The 24,927-nt window shown below is 42.1% G+C and overlaps 1 protein-coding gene across 1 annotated transcript in view; it reads right to left on the minus strand.

Moving 5' to 3' along the window:
* The window catches only part of COL21A1 (collagen type XXI alpha 1 chain), a 388,231-nt gene that overhangs the window by 258,927 nt on the left and 104,377 nt on the right, over window positions 1-24,927 (minus strand). Inside the window, exons 2-4 of the mRNA XM_078646805.1 lie at window positions 23,224-23,324; window positions 5,818-5,941; window positions 1,272-1,665 (exon numbers count right to left, since the gene is read on the minus strand). Of these exons, the coding sequence (XP_078502931.1) occupies window positions 1,272-1,665; window positions 5,818-5,941; window positions 23,224-23,305 (600 nt within the window). The 5' untranslated portion in view covers window positions 23,306-23,324. The remainder of the gene's footprint in view (window positions 1-1,271; window positions 1,666-5,817; window positions 5,942-23,223; window positions 23,325-24,927) is intronic.

Below are 24,927 nucleotides of genomic sequence, written 5' to 3' on the forward strand. Positions count from 1 at the left end.
CACAGGTTATATAAACGTAATAAATATACGTAATTTCAAAAATGTACCCAACAAAAAAAAAGTAGTCCTTTGGAAGAAGCGCCGGCCGCGACGTGCGTGCTGACGTTAGGAGCGCGGGGAGGAGTGGCATACAGGAGCGCGAAGAGGACCGGTGGACATGAGCGCGGGGAGGAGCGGCGCACAGGCGGGGAGGAGCGGTGAGGAGCGGCGGACAGGCGGTGAGGAGCGGTGGACAGGCGGTGAGGAGCGGCGGACAGGCGGTGGGCAGCGGTGGACAGGCGGTGAGGAGCGGCGGACAGGCAGTGAGGAGCGGCGGACAGGCGGTGAGGAGCGGTGAGCGGCGGATGAGGTAGGTTATTTATTTATTTATTTAGGAGCGGTGAGCGGCGGCAAAATACAAAAGCAAACGTTACATTAAATCAAGCAAAAATGACAATCATGAGCTAACAAAATACAGGAGGAAGCAAACGGTGCATTACAAAAGTGAGCCAAACGGTGCATTACAGGAGGAAAAAGTGACGTGTGCAGGTTACAAAAGCGTACAAAGTAAACAGAGGTATAATACTGCATTACAGGAGGAAAAAGTGACGTGTGCAGGTTACAAAAGCGTACAAAGTAAACATAGAGGTATAATACTGCAATATATGGAGGAAGGCTCCGGGGGACCCACGGACAACGTCGGGCCGGGCGGGGGCCCTAAAGCCTAATTGCACCCGGACAACGTCCTATGTAAAACACGTTCAACAATACTTTCTCAGCCTATCTAGCCTGGATGCCTGTTTACGTGCTTTGCAATTTCCTGTGTTATATTGATGCATAGGTGTTACTCAACATCACCATATTACATGCATTCGATGCATCGACTTTATATTTCCCCTTTAAGTTAAATACTCTAATCTCGGTAAAACTCCTCAAGAAACGCCCTGATGATTTGAATTGACTGTTGTAATTCCTCACTTTGCAGAAACGTCACAGATGTTCAAAACAAATCAGATGGACTGATATATTTAAGCTGTAACGCAGACACATTTCTAACATGTCCTTGCCATTCCAAGTCCAAACAGTGTTTGTGGACTTTAGAATGTGGGAGTAGAACAGTTGAGGTACAGAAAATGAGCAAGATGGAAGATTCCAGACCTATGCCTTCTAAGACATAGTTGCAGAAACCCACATAAGGTGACCAGTGATCAGCCATTGTTCTGTATGTAACAGGATTTCCCCTAAAAATGGAGTACATTACCAGACATCAAGCAAAAGTCTCATCAACTTACCGGAACAGATGATTCATCCACAGCTCTTTTGACGATGGTAGTGTATCCATTTCTGTACACAGGGCTGTGGTCATTTATTGGAATAACACTGACCTCTTGACAATCAATGAGCAATCTAGCCTGGTCCCCCTTCACACTCAGTGCAATTTTGTGCCAGGAACCATCAAAGAGTTTGCCCACATCGCTAAATGTCCTAAATACGAGTGTCTTTTGAGGAGTTGCATAAAAAAAGTCCAATGATTTTGTGTCTCCTAGGAAACGAATTCCAACTTGCTCTTTACCATCAGAATCATTAATTTGCCAAAGATTCCATTGGCTTTTTGGGGTATCCTTCAACATCTTAAAAGTGGCTATAACTGAATAATCTGCAGGCAATCCATCTGGATAGACAGCACTACAAGTAAATTAAAAAAAAACATTTATTGTTTTACCATAGCTATTACAACATTTTAAATAAAAAGTATCAAGTTCAAATATACACAGATAAGGCATAAACAGTTAAAACATCATAATGAGACAATTTGGATGCTGAAAAACAAAGAGCAAATTCAATAGCTCATAGCAGGAGCCATTCACAGTTTCATAAAGCAATGTGAAAGAGACACTTATTGAAGCTCTATGAGGCCAAGAACCACCCCATCTTAATGTGAGGAGCAGAATATCTCCCTTTAGGAAAAGCATGGCGATTAAACACAGTCGAAGGGATGTCTTAAAACTTTTTTAACATTTACAAAGAGTGTATCAGTACAGGATTATAGTTAGGCTTACTGCGTTATATATTTCAAAGGCCTGGGAGAGGTGGGGGGGTGCGGGGGAGTAATCTTTGGGTTAATAGTGTAATTTATTTTTAAAAAGATTGAGGCTGGTATACCAGGACGTGCTCTTATCATACTGGAAAGTGCTGAACTGGAAAAAAGTTCATAAACTTCTTAGGTTTATAGTAAATTGTAGGGGCAATTGCTATATATTCATTACTGGAAAATTGTAAGGTCTAAATAGCATCTAGTGAATTTGTACATTGTGGAATTCTGGAATAAAGTACTTCAGATGCGTCCTGTTTTTCTTCAGCACTGAAATGTGCCTGTAGAAGATATTTCTACACTATGCTTTTCTAAAATAATGAGAGTAGAATGTCTTATTTCTTAAAGAGTTATGTAGAGGAGATGTAGTTTTGTGTAAATTAATCAAGAAGTTAGGGTCTGATGTATGAAAATGGCTGGGAAAATCAGGTCGAAAGAAAAGCGATGCACTCAAAGGCAGGAGAACGAAGCATAGCGATGCAAGGACTGAGCTGGACTAACCTCCTTACCTAGGGGAGGAAACTCTGGAAGCTATTGGATTGGGATAGGGTAATGGAGGAATAATCTGAGGCAGCCATCTTGGTTTGGGCTGTATTAGATTTCAGAATCCCTCCCAGGGATTCCTGGGAAGAAGAAAGCGTCAGCAAACGGTGCAGAGACCCGCTAGTTAGCAGCTCCTCCCTCCAACAGTGCGTCTCTCCTGCCTGACAGTGTTCCTGGCCTCAGAGTTGAGTGGAAAGCCGGTGGCGATGCCACAGTATGTTCCCCCCACTAGGTCCCGGGGCTATGAGGGATGAGACGGAAAAAATGGCAAACCAAAACAGGAGCATCGACAGACATGAATACCCTTTCCAATTGCCCGATTCACAGAATATTGATGGATGCAATTGCAAAAATGCATTTTCTTATTTACAAACCACAAATTGCCATGCATTACCAAGTTACCAAATTGTAATCTGGGTATGCGAACCAATACCAGTTTGGTATTTGGTTGGGGCATGTTCAGGTCGTGCCTTTCAAATACTGAATTGGATCGATACATATTAATCTTTTACCTCCTCCTCAAAGGAGGTCCCTGCATTGGACTTGGAAGCATATTGTGCGACAACACTGGGAAACGATGGAACGGCACCGTATAATTTTAAATACAGCACATTCTTGCCTTTTCCCTGTCACGCAGTTCAGCAAGGTGGCTTGTTCCGCTGCTTAACTTTTTAATGAATAGGCCCCATAAAGTCTTTGAGGGATTGGAACACGAGCAGGGCCAGACTGGCCATAGCGGAAACAGGCGTTTCCCCGATGGTACTCTAGAGTGGGGGGCGATTTGGGCCGCTGGTGGCCGTTTTTGTTACAGGGCCGTTTTTATCGGCACCTGTAACAAAATTGGCCGAAGCCATTCCTGGCAAACAGCTCGGCGGCTCCCAGGGGGGGCTGGCCGAGGTCTTTGCCAGGGCCAGTTTTGGTTCCCAGTCCGGCCCTGTACACGAGAAGAGCAAATGCTGAGCTAATTTAGAGGGTAAAATTTACATATGGTTTACAGTCTGTGTGGATTCAACTTATTTATGCAAAGGTCACCACAGTTTACACAAACCAGCTTATGATTAGTACTGCAAAAACATGTTGGCACCTTCTTTAGGCAAGCAGAGACAATTAATGTTTGATTTATAAAGACTTACAATCTGCCCAATGAATGCTGTGTTTGCTTTGGGAAATGTTGCTCATGATCAAATAATTCCACACTTATGAGGCATCCAACAACTCTCAATGCAGTTATCTACTCTTTTGGTGGATTTAAAATGTTGTTTTTTGAGGAGCAAAATATTTATACTTGTTATTACCCACAAAAAAACGACAGACAACCAATTACCGCTCCGACCCACAATGTTCCATAAATTGGGATTCGGTGCACTGCACTCTCACCGAGTGCTGGCCCTTGTATGGTACTGCTGCCAAGCAGAAACACATAGAGTAAAACAACAACGGGAGGTGCACCCGATGACAGAACAGTCTAAAGTCTCCAATTGTAAATCTTCTTTAGTTTACTTTTCTTTGTTCCATCTTCATAAAAACAGTGAATGTGTGTCGTTTCATTCAAAGAAATTGCTCCCATTACCTATCGTGAGATGTGACACCAAACCTTCGCCCTCTGACACGGATTCTGGTGTCATTTTGGGGTATGTTACACCCAATCCATCTGGGGATTATCATATCACTATTTCATAATGACATGTGGAGATTAGGACAATGAGTCTCCTGGGACATGTGGATGCTATTACACAATCATCTAATCAGATAGCACGTTGTGTAAGTCCTGAAAAAGTTTAATTTCTTTGAACACAAAGTGTTGGATGTTTTATTGGATATGAAACAAAACAAAAAAAAAGACAATTCTGTACAATTGGAGACTTTTGACTATTTGTCATCGGGTGCACCTCCCGTTATTGTTTCAATTTATGATTGTTATGATTGCGTGTATGTTTTACAAGTTATTTATTCATTGTGGCCGTGCAATGAATGCTTTACATTCAGTATTTGCAAGGGCTCCCTTCTATAATTAAGCATTATAGCCTGCTGCTGAAAGATAAACTGGTGTTAAGGACATCATACTCCAATTACAGGCCTGAGCCACAGGTGAGGGACCATAACAAGGGATACGAATTTTAGCAACATTGTTAGCCCAAGGCAGAAGCATTATGCTGATAGAAAATTCCATCATAGGCGCATAGAATGTTGAAGAATAAACACGGGTAAACCAAAAGGCAAGCTTTATAGTGTTGGAGCAGTAGGCCTATATCAGTCATTGCTGGCCCTGACTCTGAGCCGCTTCATTGTCTTCAGTGGAGGTCCCAACATCATGCACAAATGGCTGTGTCTGTCACTTACTTGGCACCCAGATGATTTTATGTAATTGATGCTTGCACTGCAAAGAGAGATCGATCAAACAGCAGAACGACATGCATGATAGATGATTTTAAATATGTTTTCAAAATGTTTCCTTCAGTCATTTACTGCACTACACTGAGCATCCACTTATTATAAGTGATGATTGATATGGTCATGGGAATTATGGGATTTTTTATGAGAGCATGACATTTTGGCATGTTAGGGGTTTAACCTAATCCAAGTTCTAGCAGCTGTTCTAATGTATCATTTTCTTCTGATTTGCACTTCTTCGATGATTGTTCTAGCATCTTTAGCTGTACCTCATGAGTTTTTCTACAAACATCATAGTTTAAATATTATTTTGACATCTGTCTGTAGCATTCACATTATATTTCTGCACAAAATAAAAAAGCTTTATTGTTCAGTTCATAAGTATTAGCAGAAGCATATTCTCAAGTCAAAAATGTCATTAATTACTATTTTATCAATATCATAGTGATTGTTTGTTAACTAACATATTTTCATCCAGCGTTATATTGTTCTTATTTGTACTTTATTCTCTTAAATAACAATACATTTATTAAACTAAAATACAAGGGGACTGTTTAGAGATGGGTGGTAACAGAAAACCCCCTGCTTACTGGAAGAAATGTTAAATCCAGATAAAAATCCACCTGCGGAATTTCTTCCCCTGGGGTTTTCTCTGGGTTGGAGGATATTTTGCTACTGGACTTAATACCTTCTTCTAAATTTGAGTTTTTTTTTTATTACAACCCAACTCTAAATCCTCCTTGCACTTTGAAGCTCTACATGTAAAGGCCGTTCAACCAATGATTTGACCAATTACGTATGATTTCAATTACCTTGTCTTCCTTTTCAGATGAATATTTGGATTTATTCGGAAAGCTGAGACCTGTTCATTAGAACCCTCAACTGTGAGGACAGATGAATCTGAGGATAATCTAAATTCTTGAAGAAGATCAAATACTGCAAAAAAAATGATACATTTATTAGCACTTTTATCAGAAGATAAGACATTGTTATTCTTTAAATGGACAATATAAGATACAAAAAATATGCCTAAGTTCACAAGAGGTCCATGATATTGCATGTTCTGCATTTAATGTTAAGAACCATGCTGTTTCATATTTTCTATATCTATTCAATATCTTGCTTCTTATAAGGGTGTGTATTTCAGAATTGTGACAGAGAAGTGTTTCATGTATGTCACCTCCAGAGTGGTGGTCATTATATGTGCTCCTTGTGATCTATCAGTCCATGCCCAAGCTTCAGTAAGACACGCACATGCAAATGAATTTGTATTCACTATAATAGCAATCTGCATGCAGATGGGTGCAGTTTTATTTGTAGGGCTCCTGTTGCCAGGTTATTTAAATTTAACAATTTACTCACTCACTCTCACTCAAAAAATGCTTTCTTTCAGTTGACATGGAAGGCATTCAAGACACGTTAAAACACTGATCAAGAAAGGCGATGCCGAAATCACAGTTTTAAGGGAAATGTCTGGAGCATGGGGGACCATGGATAAATGAGCTTGAAAAGCTCTTCCTGTAAAACGAACCACATGGAGTATGGAACTGACTGACAGGAAAGGAGCTTGGTTGTGAGAATAGGTTTTTTATTACGGAGTTTTATAAAGCACGAAAGTGACCCCAAGGTAGCAGAGCGCTTTACATAGCACCAGTTGTATTACATGAGGATACATTAATTTTGTTCATTGGCACAGGGAGATTACGAGATTTGCCCAGAATCACAGGATGTTCGGCGTCGTTGCCGAGACTCGAACCCAGTTCCACAGATTCGAGGACGACCGCCCTAGCCATTAGGCCAACTGCCCAATGCCCAATGCCCAAATCTAATGATAACAGGAGATATAGGATGCCTCCAAATGTAACCCTTTCACTCGCCAATAGTAGTACTGGACAATCTGGAGTGCTTTACTTCAATAGAAATGCTGCCACAAATGATCAACGCTTTGTGTAATGTATCATTCCACGCACTTCTCTCAATTTAGTGAATTAAGATGCTTCTATTGTTCTGATAAACCACCTCTGAAAGCACTACTTGAAATGATTTTCGAGACACTAGTCTGGATCAAAGAGAGCATTCTGTGGGTTGCAAGCCTTTGAATGCTCACTTTAAATGACATAATTAAACTATATAATTTCATAAATGATCAACATCCCTGTACACACTTACAAAGCACCATGACATTGTGCAGCACTTATATACCTCAGTATACATTAGAGACGCTACTTCACCATTCGAATTCATGGAATTGGGAAGCCACTCTACTGGACTTTAGAGCTACGATCCTGCAGCCATTTCACTCTCCTCTCCTTCATTGAAGTTGAACATCTGAGTCAAACCTGCTACTGAGAGGACCTTTAAGGGATTGAGGTACAATATAGGCGTGGAAACTGGAATACTAAGATGTGGGGAGAAAGCAGTCTTGAGGAGAGGTGTGGCTAAAACATATAGAATTATATATGAGTAGCAGAAAAAAAGGGAGCTGTTTATCACCAAAAGATTATGGATGACATCAAATAGAGAGCAAGATTAATGCTCGAGTTTTCTATGATGCACCTCAAAACCCTGAGATGTAAAACATCCCATTGATTCAATGTCATCCATAATTCCTTTTATGTTATGTTCAGCCCCTCTACTTCCCATCGCCCTGTTGTCATTAGCTGTGCAACAGTAGGGGAGTCACAGGGAAAACATGCACAACACGGGCCCGCGCCCGGCGTTCTGGGGCTGCCTCGCATTAATCCTGGTGTACTGCCATCCCTTTCCTCCACTAGCCATAGTTTTAAAAAAGGTACCTGGAATCCTGCCACTTCCCTCCACCTCCACAAAACTTACATTATCAAATATTAATTTTAAAAAACGAATATCTTCCTTCTTTCCACCCTACACCCTCTGCATTTATGCTACTGCCTTTACTCCAAATTGGGAACAAATCACCTGTGGCCTCATTATGAATATGGTACACTGGTCCACTCTGCACCACAGTACACACCATGGGGCATTTTTACAAGCCCCTATCTCCACCACAACGTCACTTTTAGTGACTTAACACTACCTTGCAATTAGGGCAACCTTTCATGCTGTACTTAGACTGAAAGGGGTGAGCAATGAGTGTTGCGGTTGATTTTGACGATGCCCCCTATTTAGGGTGGTGTAATAGGAGGCAGCTCCAAAATTAAGACCAGGGAAAACTTGGTACTTAAACAGGCAAATTGAGGAGCAATGCTTTATTTCTCCTCGTTTTTGCCGTTTGACGTTCATTGTTTATGTGCAGGAAGGTAACCCTTCCAGCACATAGCCCTTGTACTACAGTCTGTTCAGAAGGGATCTGATGTTGAGCCCCCTCTTACGCGCCATCAATGCTCTCTCCTCAACACCAGATCACTTAGCAGACATTCCGTTGATATCTGGAACCTATTGTCCGACTCAAAAACATCTTGCCTGTTCCTAACGGAGACTTGGCTTGGAGAGTCCTCCGGTCCTGATCTGGCGACTGCCATTCCTTCAAATTATAATATCTTTAGGAAGGATAGAGTGGGAGGCAGAGGTGGGGGTGTGGCATTGATTGTGGATAAGTGCCTCCCTTGTTCTACCTTTGCCGTTGATAATATCACGGGTTGTGAAGCCTTAGGTTTTATTCTTGGGCTCTCTCCCTGTCAAACGTGCACTGGGATCCTTATCTACCGAGCCCCTGGGCACCTTGGCTCTTTCTTTGACGATCTGCAGGCGGCGCTTTTGGTGCCTTGCCTCAGATCGGAGCACTGCATCCTGCTGGGAGATCTGAACCTTCATATGGACAATGCAGCGGTTCCTGACACTATCAAATTGCAGGATATTGTTGCTCCTTTAGGGCTGGTTTCTTATATTACCTGCCCCACTCATATTAAAGGCCATACTATTGATCAGATTCTCTCGACCAGGAGGATTGATGTGTCCTTGCCGCGTCCAGTTCTATGGTCAGACCATTTTTTAATCGATTTTTGTATTCTTTCTTCTGCTACGATTGGTGCTAGTGTTGAAAGAGGCGAAACGGTTGGGGCGACCATTTCATCAAGTTACTGCGGAAATGTTGTCCGATGCTCTCCGTCGTTATCCCTGTCGGCTCTCGGGTAATCTGGCGGAAAATCTAGACTCGGTCCAGAACTGGCTGATAGCCAGATTTGACGAGTTAGCCCCGGGTAAGACAGTCAAATCTGTGGCCAGACATGTCTCGGCCCCTTGGTTCACTCCCTCTCTTGGGAAAATGCGTCAAGACTGTAAGAAAGCAGAAAGAATGTGGCGGCGTAAGTATGATCCGGATGATAAGTCTAAATATCGTGATGCGATCAGGCTGTATCACAAGCATGTCACTGACGGAAAAAAAGTTTACTTGGAGCGTAGAATTGATGGGGCGGAAAATAGAAGTAAAGAACATTTTAGGATAGTGAAGGAGTTCATCTCCCCTCCCTCGTGCTCGCCCTCCCACTCTCACTCCGAAGTTTGGATTAGCCAGCTTGGGGACTTCTTCATAAATAAAATCAAGTCCATCCAGGACTCGTTCCCGGATGCTGGCCTCTTTTTAACTGTTAGTCAACTGACCACCCTCCCCTTGCCATCAGATGAAAAGAGTCCAGTTCTGTCGGTCTTCCCTCCCCTGCCTGCTACTACCTCTCTCGACCTTTTGTCCCGGCTTCAATCTGGCTCGCCACTGGATCCATGCCCAGCTAAATGTCTGGGACAAATAGCGCCTGCAATTAACACCTTGCTTAATCCGCTGCTCAATCTCTCCCTGACCACGGGAGAGGTTCCGCTGGCTTGGAAACATGCTCTGATCCTGCCGCTGCTCAAAATGCCCACCTTGGATCCCCTTGTTCACGCTAACTATAGGCCGATCTCCCTTCTCCCTGCTCTGGCAAAGGTGATTGAGAAACATGTACAGCTCTCTATTTCCAACTTTATGGAGAACAATAACATCTTACATGACTCTCAATCGGGCTTCCGTGCTAATTTTAGCACGGAGACAGCTCTTCTCGAGATCACCGATGCCATCAGAGAGACTCTCGATCTTGGGGGGAAGGCTATTCTGGTTATGCTGGACTTGTCGGCGGCGTTCGACACCGTCCCTCACGACGGTCTCCTTTCTGGACTCTGGGAGATCGGCTTCCGTGGGACGGTGTGGAACTGGTTTAAATCTTTCCTGACCGGCCGTCGACAAGTGGTCTGGGCACCTCCGTTCTCCGCTGAATTGCCGCCGCTGGTCGTGGGGGTACCTCAGGGGTCTATCCTGAGCCCCACCCTTTTCAATATCTATAAAGCCCCTCTGGCAGCGGTAGCGGAATCCTTCGGTGCCCGGATCATATCCTATGCTGATGACACCCAGCTCCTTTTTTCGTTTAAGAAGAGAGAGGCTTTGGATGGTGGCCTGATCAGGGAATGCCTGGGTGCGGTCTTTAACTGGTTTCGGCGGCACAGTCTGAAATGCAACTCCGATAAGTCGGAGTTGCTTTTTTTCAGTGGTCCGCCAGATCCCAGCTGGAAGACTTGGTGGCCCCAGGATATGTTTCCGCCAGATGTGGCCTCTGTGAAAGCCAAAAACCTTGGTGTGCTGTGTGATGTCGGCCTTTCTTTCAGACCCCAAATCATCGGATTGTCTGGGAAATGTTTTGGCATTTTGAAAATGCTACGGAAGTTTCTTCCGTTGCTGCCCCGGCAACCCAAAAAAATCATTGTGCAGTCTCTAATCGGCTCGCGATTGGATTATGCAAACGCCCTCTATCTCGGGCTGCCTAAATATTTTCTGGCCCGTCTGCAAATTGTGCAGAATTCGGCGGTAAGAGCCATTTTTGGTCTTCCACGCAGGGCAAAAGCCTCGGAATTGCTAAAGAGAATGCATTGGTTCCTATTTCTAAAAGAATCACCTTCAAGGTTTTGACTCTGGCTTTTAAGGCCCTTCATTCAATCGGTCCGAGATATAAAGGGAAGCGCCTGGCCTTTTATGTGCCGAGGAGGACTCTACGGTCGGCCTTGCTGGCCAAAGCCGTGGTTCCCCCTGTCAAACTCGCCCGGATCGGAGGGTGCTCCTTCCGATATTTGGCCTCGCGATGCTGGAATGAGCTACCTGTCTCCTTAAGGAAAGCAAACAGTCTCCTTTCCTTTAGAAAGGAGCTGAAAACCTGGCTCTTTTCGGTATGATCTTCTGTCGACCTCTGCGAGCAGCTGTGTTGTGTCCTCCTCTTTCAGTTCTCTTTGCCAAAGCGCCGGGACACCCCTCGGGGTAGCCGTGCGCTATAAAAGAGACATAAACATAACATAACATAACAGTGCAGGGGTGTCCGTGTTGGCGTTAGGCTGCTAAGTTTAGCGCCAGTGCATGGGTAAACGCAGGGCTGTACCATATTGATGTAAATGTGGTGCAGCCCTGCATTTCTGAAGTGGCGTAACGCGGCGTTAAGTCAAGGAGATTAATGCCACGCTCTGCCATTTCGTCGTAAATATGCTTCCATGTCTCTCATGACAAATATGTTGTTTCAGTACAAGCACAAACCTGTGTCTGTACTGAAAACAGTACTTGAGTGAAAGATGAATGTACTGGTTAGAGCTCCCCTCAAGCAAGTGGATGCAGTAACCAACTGCACCCAGCTGCATGGGGATGTCCAGGTCATCCCTGGAATTCCCTTTACCATTCGCAGGAACACTGCCAGGGGACACACCTCTCTACGGCAGACAAACAGTGCACTTCCTACATACTCTTTGTCTACACGCCCACATCTGAAATATAGTGGGGCACAGGAGCAACAGATTACCTCATTTGTATGAGGCCACTCCTCCATGCCAATGAGTGATTTGATTTGATTTATCGATTTGTATAGCGCAACGTATGCCCGAAGGCGTCTTGGCACTGGATTTTGGCCGGACATATGTGTAGACGGGTTAGAGTCCTATTCTTATTGGATTGCAACAGATCAATTGGAAAATAACCATGTTTTCAGTAAAAAATGAGTGCATGCCCATTAGGATAGCTGCGGGGCACTTTCAGCACCAGCATAATCTGTAACACAGAATGATCCTCACAAGCATCTTTGGCCTCCACTGGAATACCAAAGTGCGCAAGGATAATACAATGCCGACATATATTGTTGTGGTCCTGGGACACTTTCTATAATATGGCCACAGGGGTCAGGAAAGGGAAGGATATCTTCAACAGTCTTCCAAACTTCTCACATTAGCCTAACCTTCAATGACTCAAGATAAAAGAGGGTCTACTATCTAAAAGGCTACCTCCCTCTCTCCCCCTACCTGGACACAGGCCAGTGATGCACTACTTAACTCTTACACAGCTATCTAAGATAATCCCTAATGTGTAACGTGGGAATCTAAGAAGTGTCTGACTACATCAACAAGCCATCATTCAACATGTGCCAACACAGTTCCAACAAAAAGGTCCAGAGGTACTTTATAAAGAAAGTAGACGTGATTCCCTATTAATAATTAGAGTGTTCTAAGAGCCAAAACATTGGAATGGATTTTCATACCATCCATGCAATAAACAAAACACTTAAGGTAGTGTGAGCAGTTCCTGATTTCCTGCATTACAAGCCATGCAATAACACACATTGAACTAGATAAAAACTTGTTTTGCTTGCCAGAAACTGCTCTGACTGTGTAGCATATTGAGGTAGAATAGATCCTCTTCAGTAATGTTTGAGGGCTGACTGCCCCCCCCCCGTCGGTAAATATGGCCTCTATCAAAGGCAAGAAGAACCACAACCTCAGAGCCATGCGGACACTCTCCGCTAACAATCCAGCCAAGTAGAGATCCACCTCACAACTCTGCATGACCCCACCAAGCTAGAACTGAAGAAAATGCACCTCTCACAAGAGCTTTACTGGAGTCTTTCTTTGAATAACTATGGGCAAACCTACAAGTGGGAAAGCAGATCTTGATCCAGGAATGGAAAGAGGTGAAGTAGGACCTAAGCGCCAATAGTGACAGCGGATCCACCCTGGAGAATTTTGAAATGGCCTGAGGCAGTGGAAATTGAAATCCTGGAACAGGAGGTGGCTCACCTTCAAGAAAAACAACTGGATCTACAAGCACATACAGAGTATTTAGAAAACCATTGTGTTGTATCTTTACCTTTAAGTTTAGCATTCCTTGTAAGGAATGTTACATGACATCAGCAAGAATGTTATGGGTCAAGCTGATGCCAGTTTGAGCAACCACTTTGCTGTTGCCACATGCCTCTCTGGAGGGTGTAAATAAAGTTACTTCTTTTCAAGTTTACTGGATTATCGTTTTATTACTGGAGACGGAGGACACTCACCAGAAAAGAACCCAATGTGTGAGATATTTGTTTTGGACCTGCTCTCTATAATCTGAAGGTTAGTTGATGTTTTGTATCAGAAAAGCATTGTCTTCAAATCGCTGCTTATTTCCGACTGACTATTCGAGGTCACCGTAAAGAGGAAGAGAGAAGCGTTTTGTAATTTATACTGCTTTAAAAGGGAATGCTCTGGACATGCTTACTGTTGGATTATCCTCGTGATTGTGTGGCATCTTTTAAATCGTTGTGCTGTGCGTTGAAGAAAGCGCGAGGTGTGGAATTCCGAAGCGTGAGCAGGGACGCGAGCTGGCAGTAACGCTTGTTTCTCTTCTTTGAGTTCAGGTGTCATCAAGCGTACAAGACACAGTGGAGCACCACGTGACGCGCATCGCAAAGACGTGGCTGTTTCGTCTCAGATGTTAGAAACTGAGGACGAAAACGAAGTTAACTGCAAGAGAGAGCAGGGGAGCTAGAATTCCTCGAAAAACATAGAGGAAACAGTTTTTATATCGAAAGAAGACTGACTGTATATATGTTTTAAATATTATGGTAATTTTCTTTTTTCTGCCGATAAATTTGTTTCTTTTGTGAGGCATAAGCGGCAAGAACTACAGGAAGAAGTGCAAAGAATTTACAAGGATTATATGATGACATTGGAAGAACAAGCATTTTTATGGAATTATTAGTGGAACAACCATTTTTAAAAAAGGAAAGAGATTCAAACAGCTAAGTTAATTGTTTTAACTTATTATTTTGGTTTTAATCTAATTTAATTATTTTATTCACTGGAGAGTATGCTCAGAATCTCATGGACGTTTGAGTTAGCTTGTTATTTTTTCCTTATTTATTTTAAGTTATTATTATAGGTTGTTGTTTTAATCTATTTTGTTAGCTTGTTAAGTTCATTTTGACTTTCAGGATGTCAACGGCGAGTGGAATGAATCAACGTCCTCAATTTTTAAGTGAACAAGGTGAACCAGTTTTACCTTGGAAAAAGTGGAAGCCGATTTTTGATTCCTATCTGCTTGCCATAGGCGGTGAAAAGTTCTCTGCTGTCAGGATGCAAGCAGTTCTATTATATAATCTTGGCATTGAAGGAAGGAATATCTACGACAGTCTAGATCCTATACCTATAGGCAGAGGGGCTGGGGAACCAAATGATGTATATGAGATGAGTGTTCTTCTTTTACAGAGACATTTTGGAGCACGCATTAATGTGGTAATGGAAAGGCACAGGTTTTTCATGCGTATCCAAGGAAAGGGTGAGAGAGTCGGCAATTATGTAGCAGAACTTAAATCACTTGCACAAACATGTGAATTTGAGCAGCTGACTGACTCTCTCATTCGTGATCAACTTCTTCGTTGTACTAATGATCAGACAATTCAGGAAAAGTTGTTATCAAAGAATCCGAATTTGAAAGAAGCCATAATCATCGTTGAGAGTGTTGAGCATACTTCTAATTGAGTAAAAGAAATACGGAAAGGTCCAAGTCAGACTAGCCCTGTTTCAAATATCAACAATGAGAACCAAGAGATTTTTCAACCTGAAATACATGTTGCATCTGTCGGTAAAACAAATGTGAAGCAAGATAAGACTTTTTCAAAACATGACAAAGCGAAGCCTAATTTTAATTTTAATAGAGATGGAAAGTTTAGATGTCCCAGATGTGGAAGTCAAAATCACGGGCCAAATTTTCCAAATTGCTTTGCGAAGAGTACTGTTTGCAGAAATTGCTGAAAAAAAGGTCACTATGCTCAAATGTGCAGAAACAACAAAGTGAACTTTGTGGATAAGGAAGAAGAATGTGTTCAGCATGCTGTTCATTGCGTAACTGACACACCACTTGATACTGTGAATGATGTGATACTGTGAAAATGCCGCAATGTGATATACATATAGGAAATTAAGTTGTTCTTGTTTTGGCTGATACAGGTTCTTTGTTTACCTTAATCAGTGACAAGTTTTGGTCCTCAACTTTTGGATCTGACAAAATAAAGTTTTAGCACCTGACATAAATCCGGTTGGGTATGGTGGTCAGAAGATTGACCTAATTGGTTATTCCGTTCAGACTATTTTGTTTAAAGACAGGGAAACTGTGGGCAAAGTCTATGTTGCCAAGTGGGGGATAATCTTCTTGGTTGGCGTCACCAAAGGGACCTCAGGATTGTTTTAAATCCAAATGCACCTGAACAAGTCATATTGGTTTCTCAACAGAGTGATATTCAAGATATTGTAGAAAAGTTTCCTGGAGTTTTTACTGACAAACTTGGTCTTTTGAGTGGTTTCAAGCATAAAATAATTTTAAAGGACAATGCGAATCCTGTTGTGCATAAAGTAAGGAAGATACCAAACCTCATGTTGAAACCACTTCAGGAAGAAATTGACAGACTACTGAGGCTTGAGGTAATTGAGGAGATAGAGTCCTCGGAGAGGCTCGCGCCCATTGTTTTGGCACCTATTGATAAAGGAAGCAAAATTAGGATGTCTGTGGACTTAAGAAGTTTGAATGGTTCAATTTGGGTAGATAGACAACCCCTGCCGAATATAAATGAGATCTTGTCTAAGTTAGGTGGGGCTAGTGTGTTTAGTGTAATGGATTTGTCAGCAGCGTACCACCAAATTATGCTTCATGAAGACTCAAGACATTTAACCTCTTTTGTAACCCCTGTAGGAGCTTACAGATTCATTAGAATGCCTTTCGGTCTGGCGAGCACAGCTACTTGTTTCCAAAGAGTAATGAAAAATGTTTTGTCTGGAATCGATTCTGTACTGTTTTTCCAGAACGACATTCTGTACATGGATGTGACAAGGGTAAGCATGATGAAGTTTTATTTGAAGTTTTGTCTAGATTGGAGAAATATGGGTTAACTCTGAAACGTGAAAAGTGCAAATTTCGGGTGAACTCAGTATCTTATCTTGGGCATTCCATTTCTGGGGAGGGAATCAGTCCTAAAATTGATTTGGCGGAGGCGATATTGCAGGCTCCACCTCCTTCTAACAAAGACCAAGTCAAATCATTTATTGGTTTGTCTGAATACTATTCTAAGTTTATTTATAATTTCGCAAGTGTCATGCAACCCACCAGACTACTTTTGAAGAAGGGCGCTGTTTTTAAGTGGGATCAAGAATGTGTTCATGCTTTTGAAGTAGTGAAATCTGAAATTGCGAAGATGCCAACTTTGGGACATTTTGATGTGCACAAAAAGACGATTTTGAACACTGATGCAAGTGTTCGTGGGTTAGGAGCTGTACTTTCCCAAATGGTTGATGGCACTGAAAGGGTCATTGGTTTTGCTTCTCGATCGCTGAAGGGTGCTGCAGAACGTTATTCAGTGATCGAACCTGAAGCTCTGGCCTGTTCATGGGCCATCAAGCATTTTAGATTTTATTTGTGGGGTCTGCCATTTATTGTCAGGTCTGACCGCAAACCCCTTGTACAGATGTTTTCTTGTAGGAATGTTGAGTGCACTACTCTGAGAATCAAGAAGTGAATTGAAGGACTTATGGAGTATAATGTTTGTGTAGAAAATGTACCTGGTCTTAAGAATATTCCAGCTGATTTCCTTTCGAGATCACCTTTACAAAAGTATGTAGTAAATGATTCCGAGTGCCAGAGTGTTTCTTGAGTGAAAGAATCAGCACTAAATTAAGTTGAATGGAAAAATTGTTTTATGAGTGACCAAGCCAGAGCACCAGTTATGGATTTCACCATAAATGGTTGGCCTCCTTTGAAAGATGTTCCTGATTCAGCCAAAGGGTATTGGAATGTCAGAGATGAATTAAACATTGTGAAAGCCAAGCTTTTTCATGGAGACAGGTTGATACCAACATTGATGATGCGAGAAAAGATAAGAAAGCTAGCATATGAGGGACACCTGGGGCATAGTCTCACAAAGGCAAGGGTCAGAGAATCTTATTGGTGGCCTGAGGTAGACCGCCACGTTGAAGAAACTGTCAGAGATTGTACAATTTGTGCTGGAAATGATAAATCAAGGAAGGTGAGGACCACTCCTCTTTCTCCTGTTGCTATACCGGAGCATCCATGGTCAAAACTGGCAGTGGATATAGTTGGTCCTTTCGATAATTTGGCTCCTTCTGAGAGATTTGTTGTTGTTCTGGTAGATTATACATCTAAATGGATATCCGCTTCCTGTATGGGTTCAGTTGTAACTAAGAATATCATTGAATTCCTAAAGGATGCTTTCACTTGTGAGGGGATTCCTGATGTTCTTGTTTCTGATAATGGAGTACAATTCACCTCACAAGAGATGACTGATTTTTTTAAAGACTTATCCATCACTCATCAAAGAACTGCTCTCTATGCTCCCCAGGCAAATGGTTTAGTTGAGAGTATGAATAGATTGATTAGGGCTTCCGCTCAAACTGCTTTAGAGTTGAGAGTTCCACTTAAGCCTGTTCTCAGGGGAAAATGATGGGCGCATAGAAACACACCCAACACTGTGACTGGTTGTTCCTCATTTAAAAAATTAAAGGGTAGAATGGCTGGTTCGAATTGAATCCTTTATGGTTAAGTGTGTGAGATAGAGGTTGTGTTATCAAAAATTGGAGAGTGAGAAATTATCAAAATAATTACAAGCAGAGGTTTGACAATAAAATGGGAGCAAAGAAAATTTGATGGAAAGTTCGTGATCTGGTTTTCATAAAAAAAAGCAGTGTGGTCACCGAAAGGTGAATCTAAATATTTTGGGCCTAGACATATTGTAAAAGTCATGAAAAATGTTGTCATGCTTGCTGGTGGGGATGTTTGGAGTATGTCTCGGTTAACAAAATGTACGGAGGAGGATGGTAATGTGAACCTGAAATGTTCCAATGATAATGTAAAGCCGAAATGTTTTGACAATCTGTCACATAATGTTTCTTTTCGCAGATCTCCTTTGTATTTACAGGATTATTATCCCAAGTAATATTTTTCTTTATCGTTTTTACTGGATCATTTTTATTATTGTTGCTATTTGTTTCCATGTTTTATTTTATTTATATAATTATAAAAAGGGAGATGTTTTGTATCTTTACCTTTAAGTTTAGCCTTCCTTGTTAGGAATGTTACATGACATCAACAAGAATGCTATGGGTCAAGCTGATGCCAGTTTGAGCCACCACTTTGCTGTTGCCACATGCCTCTCTGGTGGGTGTAAATAAAGCTACTTCTTTTCAAGTTTACTGGATTATCGTTTTATTACATTGCCCTCCGAATAATGTTAGACATCAAGGGGAGCGCACTGGCGCATGAGGGGTCAGACATTTATTGGTACATATGTGCTTTGTTCCACCAAATTCTTGGTGGGGAGGATATTCTGGAAATTCAATTTGAAAAAGTGTACAGGGCAGGCAGCCCAAGGGGAAACAACACAAGGCCTCCAGATAGCCTACTCTAAGAAACTGGGTTGTTGATTGACAGGTGTGTGTGCTCTGGTCAAGCAGCACCACAATCCTTGTTAGGGTGAGACGAAAGCCAACCCTAAATTAACATGTGCTCAACCCTCCGGTAGCTTGGCACAGAGCAGTCAGTCTACTTCAGAAAAACTGAGCAAACTTTAACGAATAAAATACAACCATAACAACAACAATCCAATCACCAGAACCAGAGCTATGAATTTTTAAAGATTTTAGTGTAAAATATCTAGGCTTGGCCGGGGCTTGCGAAGTTTTACATAGCGGAATTCCGATGAGTTATCTAAAAACTCTGCGATGTTCCTTGAATTTCCAGAGTGGCGGAATTCCACCAATGCCACTTGTGTTTCCACTGGAAGGGCAGGGTACAGCCTCTGCTGCCCCTCAGGTGCTTCTTGCTCATAGACCAGGAGTGTCATGATCTCGCTGTGGGTTCATTGGTGCCCGTCTTGTCTTCAGATTGGACTCTGCAGTCTGACAGCTCTTGCCACTTATATCATCACAGCATGCCAGTGATAGGCAGACTGTTGCACACAGGGGAAGTCTAAAGCCTTATCATTATGAACTCTTGGCACAACCTAGGAAGCACTGAGGAGTGCATGGGGAGTTGCCCCAGGGAGGGATCAGATAGAAATTAAATGCTCAGGAGTCCCTCCCAGTGTTGTCCAGCCCTGGCAACCAGATGTCCAGTTTCCTCTTGCCACCATTCTCCTACACTCCTGCTTTTCCCAGCCTGCAGACATATCTGTCTCTCTCAGACTCCAGGCTACTACTGATTCTGGCTCCACTGTTTCCTGTGGCTGCTTGCACCGGCATAGCATCACCTTGCTGCATTGGGCTCGTGTAGGGGTATACCTATAAATATAGATTTTTGCCTTTACAGAGCCAGCCAGCCCGTGCACTTTGAACCTTGGGCATAGTGGCCGAGCCCATCTTCTTTAATGAGATTCATTGCCATTTTTCCCAACATTAGTACATTTATGTTAGATTTACGCCATAGGTGATTTTAATGCGTAGGCTGACTTCATGTGTGCAATTCATGGTCTGTTTTGGCAATTTCTTTGAGGCTCCCCATCTTGGAAATTATTGAGTGGATGGGTTGACACTCGGATGGAGTGGTCTGTTGAGCTCTTATTGCTGCCATAGGACATAGTTGTTGTATACTCTATGGTTGGTCCATCACGTGTGATATTCACCACTCTGCATGGTAATTTGTATAACTTATTAAGTAACATATCAGCTGGTTCTTTTAGCAGCCAGTACCTAATTTATTTCATTGCTATGTATCCTGCTTTCATGACCGAAAACGTACCACCTTGGGAGGTTCTACGTGTGTTGTTCCGCATGGGTCCATCACAATTGATCACAACATAGAGATATTGTGCATGGATCTCTCACTTATTTATTGAAATCTTAGACTCATATGATAATTTAATTGATCACTGTCTCTTTCTGTTTTCTTTTTTATTATCCCTCCCCTCTTGTTCCTTTTCCTTTTTCCTCCCTCTTGCTTATATAGGTTTTTATGTTTATTAACTTATCCACAATTTGGTTTATGCATCCAGGCAAACATTCAGTTGTCCTGATGATGATCCCAGATTTATAGTGGATTGAATCATCGTCGACATTGTCAGTTTGTCCTGTATGATTATGTTAAATTGAATTTGGGTGCAGAAGTGTGTTTTTTACAAAAAAAATATGACTTTGATCCTTTGCTTAATTGTTTGTCACATACCTTTTTGTCTGTGAGTTCCTTTATTATCTGTTCAGATATACCCCTCTGGGGTACCACCCCCCATGAACAATTTTTACTTTTATGTAATAATAATGTTTTTTAACACATTGATTGGATATTTCCTGGGCATTCTTGTTCTTCGCTGAGTATTATTTTTGCTTACATCATGTTTTGGGACTCCTGCTCCGTATAACCGAGTCCTAAGGCCAGCAAAAACCAAATCTGCAAAAAGTGGACGGTAAAAGCAAAAGGTTTGGGGGTGACACTGCAGAAAGGGCCAGGTCCCACACCTGGCTTGAATTCATAACTTCAGACTCAAAGAAGAGATACTCAAAAGAGCAAAAGACACAAACCCTTTTTCATTCCCCGGGCACACTCTTTCACTGTTTCACAACCTTTTTTGTATCACTCCTCAGAGGTAAAGGGACTTAAGAGGATCCCTGACTATCTACAAAGCAAAAACTCTGCCTACAGTTGTGACTATCTGGTTTGCCTCACCTTTCACTCGCAAGGCACATTTCTCCAGATCCGACAGGTTTCCGAGGCACCACATGTCTTGACTCTTATGGGTAGGAGACGTTAAGCTCATCATAAAGCACAAATCAAGCAGCAACATGGCGGCCATGTACATGGTGGCAGATGATCAGTTTCCTAGGGAGGCTGTGCCCTGATCCAGACACAATGGAACAAGAACTTTAGGTGGTGTTGTATCGAGTGTCGGAACAGACTGGTCACAAGGATACCTGATGTTGTGGTACATGCAGGTATTGTGGTGTGATAGGGCCCTTGTGGTCTCAGACTGCATCCTTGGTTGTCCCTAGTTGGGCGGAGGCATGGCTCCCGGTACCTGTTACCCCTAGATGGTGGGCAGCTCCTTACTGGTCAGGGCCAGGCCCTAAGGACAAACAGCTATACCTCTTATTTTGAATGGGCTTTTGAAATGTCCAAAAGTTCTTGTTGGGGTCTGCTTTGTTTATTTGGGTTTACTCACTCATGAGATCCATCCTGCCTATTCCTTGGCCCAACATTTATGGGTTCTCCCATGATGGATACTTCTTATCCTAACCATGTTCTCTTTCAGATCAGCTCTCTGTACAATTTAGTAAACACAGCTGTTAGCGTGTGGATACTCTAGATATCAAGATAATAAGCTTTAATATCTGTGACTTAAACAGCCCAGCACCGGAAACTGCCAGCTTAAATTAAGCACTGGTGGCAGCCCGTATAAGGTTACACAAGTTGGCGGCGTCTGATATTTGGAGGAATTTGAACTAAGCATTTTGAAGACGGGGTGTACTGAGAACCTGGAATATTAATAGGAATACTGATTTTGACGCCGCCTGGACAGAAACCCTTTGTGGGTTGGAAGTATCGCCACAAATCGAAAGTTTTTACTGAGGAGACATAGCCTTTGAGAAAGTCGCGGGATAACCTCCCTGTGTGCGACAAAACACGTGTTGGCTGATGGGAGCTGTTTTGAAGATCCACGATATTAAAAAACAACCAAGAAGAGAGAACAAAGAGTCGTGTTTATTATACGTGTATTGTGCTGACTATGTACACTGCTTAATTGAGAAATTTACTTACACTCGACGTGTGCTGAGAAGTGTTAGCTGTTCTTGTTGGCTTAGGCCTGTCTTTGGGAAGTTGGTGGTTCTCCTCACCTTTCAGCACCATCACATGAACGTGGCATATCAAGATACTTTGTGTGATTCTTCTTAGTGGCTCCGTTCACTTAAACTTAATACCACTGTCTGGGTTTTCTATATTGAATTAATACATTACTGTTGTGCTTATCTCTATATTAGACAAATAGTGGCACCATGTGGCAGACTATCATAAGTGTCGTTGTTGACGACTAAGTGCCAGTGCCGAGCACTTACACCGGACACTACCAGCTCAAATTAAGCACTACTGCCACCCACTTACACCACCTGAAGGAATGATCTTCCTTTCCCCAACCAATTACAAGTCAGTGTGGGTCTGCTCAGCACCACACTGACAGGGGAGATGGCCGTTGGCCATTGAATGGCACTGCCAGACTTTTTCGGCTTGCTTAGGGTCTTGGTAAGGAAGATCTTGGTAAGGAAATATAAGGCACGTGAGAATTGGCATCCATCATTTTGACTCCTCAATTGAGTCTCTGAAGACCCGGGTGAGGCAGGGAAAGACCGCACACACATGCACTTCCCGTGACCTCACACTTTTATTTTGCCTCTGTAATTACATCAAAGCAGTGAATAATTGTATTTGGAATCCAGCATTCACACTATAGGCTCTCTACGAGGTTAACGAATAATCACATAATATGGTTTCCACCTAAAGAAAATGAAATTAACAAAGCTTCCATATAAGCGTATTTTTTCCAAATACTGTAAATACAAGAGATAATTGTATAATGAAGGGTAAATAGTATCATGTTGTTATTGAATGGGTCATTGAAGTCTCAATGATTCCAGAGTATATATTTGTTTATTTTGTACGTTTACAGTGTCACTTAGGGGAGGTCAAATTAGAGGAATGTTCCTGGATCCCCTTTCTTAACTTCCCCAAATGTTACTTGTCTCTAAACCAAAACAGTGCACTGGCATTTATTAATTCAGACTTACATACAGCAAGAAATGTGCATTACTAATAATTTCATAAATATTACACATGTATCTAGCTACTTAAAAGGGTGCGGGTGTATATATCAAAATAGGAAATATTAATCTTTAAACTAATTGTTGTAAAGTTTACATTTCATCTAATATGGTAATGTACTTACCTCTCTCTGGTGATACTTGTACATTTTGGCATTTTGAAATGCTGATTATGGCCAATAAAGTGGTAACAGCTGTGGATATCATTGTGGGACGTCTTCGGTACCTGAAAAAAAATATTAATAAAAATGTTGTAATGTTCTCAGCACCACTAGTATCACGTTGTCCTGTTTTTGAAGGTAGAGTAAGGTTGCCTCGGATACTGCGTGCCTTATCTATAGTGTATGTTCCTTTACTTTCAGTAATTTATTTGGCCCCAAGTCCTGCAAAATGTTACTTCATGCTGCAGCAAGTGTTTCTGTCAATAAAATGAATACAGGGTAAATGGAGAGCCGGTGAGCCTTAGTTTAGGTGCCCTAAATATATATGTTAGAGGGCAGCATATCATGCAAACAAAATGAACAAAGATGGTGTAAAGTGCAGGTAGTAGTAGATGCAGAAGCTTTCCTTTACTCTGGTCACCAAAATCCTGGTTTCTAGCAAATATCTGAACAAATATGTCTAAGTTTTAAAATCACACCTTCAACCGAAGCTGTTACCTCACATACCATGCTTCAGCTTTGCTGAATAATATTTCTTCCATTCACAAAATGTTAGCTTATTAAACCTCCGAGAGACCATTATATCTGTGACAGGAAAACCTTACCTGCTAGCTCCACCAAGCTATAATTTATGAAAATATTAAAAAATCCCAAACTGATTCCCATTCCATCTCACACGCAAGTCCCCTTTTGGATCAATACAATGTATCCGCTGTCTAGGATGCTGAAATGAGATCTGCTTACGATGCTCAAAGCACTGCATCTGCACTGCAGGAGCTGTAGGGCGTCTTGCATAGTGTTGTTGCAAGGGGGAGATGTGGAATAGCATGGCACAGTGTCCTTTTAAGGCCACAGTTGCCCTTATTTCATCACAGTCCCCGCAGCTCAAACAGGAGGCGCACTGTTTGATAAAACTTCTCCTTATTAAACAATCATTGTTCTCTGAGAGAAGACCTAAATGCCAAACTCATTGACAAGCATGGACCATGAATAAAAACAAACTCGACCACTTCATGATTGTACTTACTTGTGTTGTGTCAACCACCAGAAAATCTGTCATAAAGCAACATATATTTTCCCAGTAAAACTCCTCCTTTAATATACTCTGCATATCTTTGGATCCAATAATATTCAATTGCACTCTGTGCCCACAAAGCACTCTGGAGCATTTGAAAAAAAATGTGACCATCCAGGTATTCTGTTGCATATCAAGATAAGAGCCTCGACGTAAACCAAAATCATGTAGCATGACTTCCTGGACAAATATTATTCTGGTTGCTACCCACTCAGTTCAACAAAAAACAATTGGGGCTCACACAGTGTTTGCGGGCAGCACACTGGCCCACAAGATTAGCTCTAGCCTTTTGGTCCATCCCCAAGTGGAGAACTGGTAGATATCTAGCGATCCCCACCTGTCTGATAGGATCTCTGTGATGAAAGTTACCCTCTTTATCTACATATTGAATTATATTCTATGCATCTCATATTAAAATAATACAATGATAGAACAGTCATTCTGCAGCGGGAGGTTAAGGGCCAGATGTACAAACAGTTTTAGCATGCGCAAAAGGGTTACGACCCATTTGTGCATGCTAAAATTGTCATGGCCATGTACCAACACAATTTTGCGAGTCGCAAATGAATTGTGACTCGCAATAAAGTGTTTAG

This window comes from Lissotriton helveticus, chromosome 6 (assembly GCF_964261635.1).
Source record: "Lissotriton helveticus chromosome 6, aLisHel1.1, whole genome shotgun sequence".
Lineage (NCBI taxonomy): Eukaryota > Metazoa > Chordata > Amphibia > Caudata > Salamandridae > Lissotriton > Lissotriton helveticus.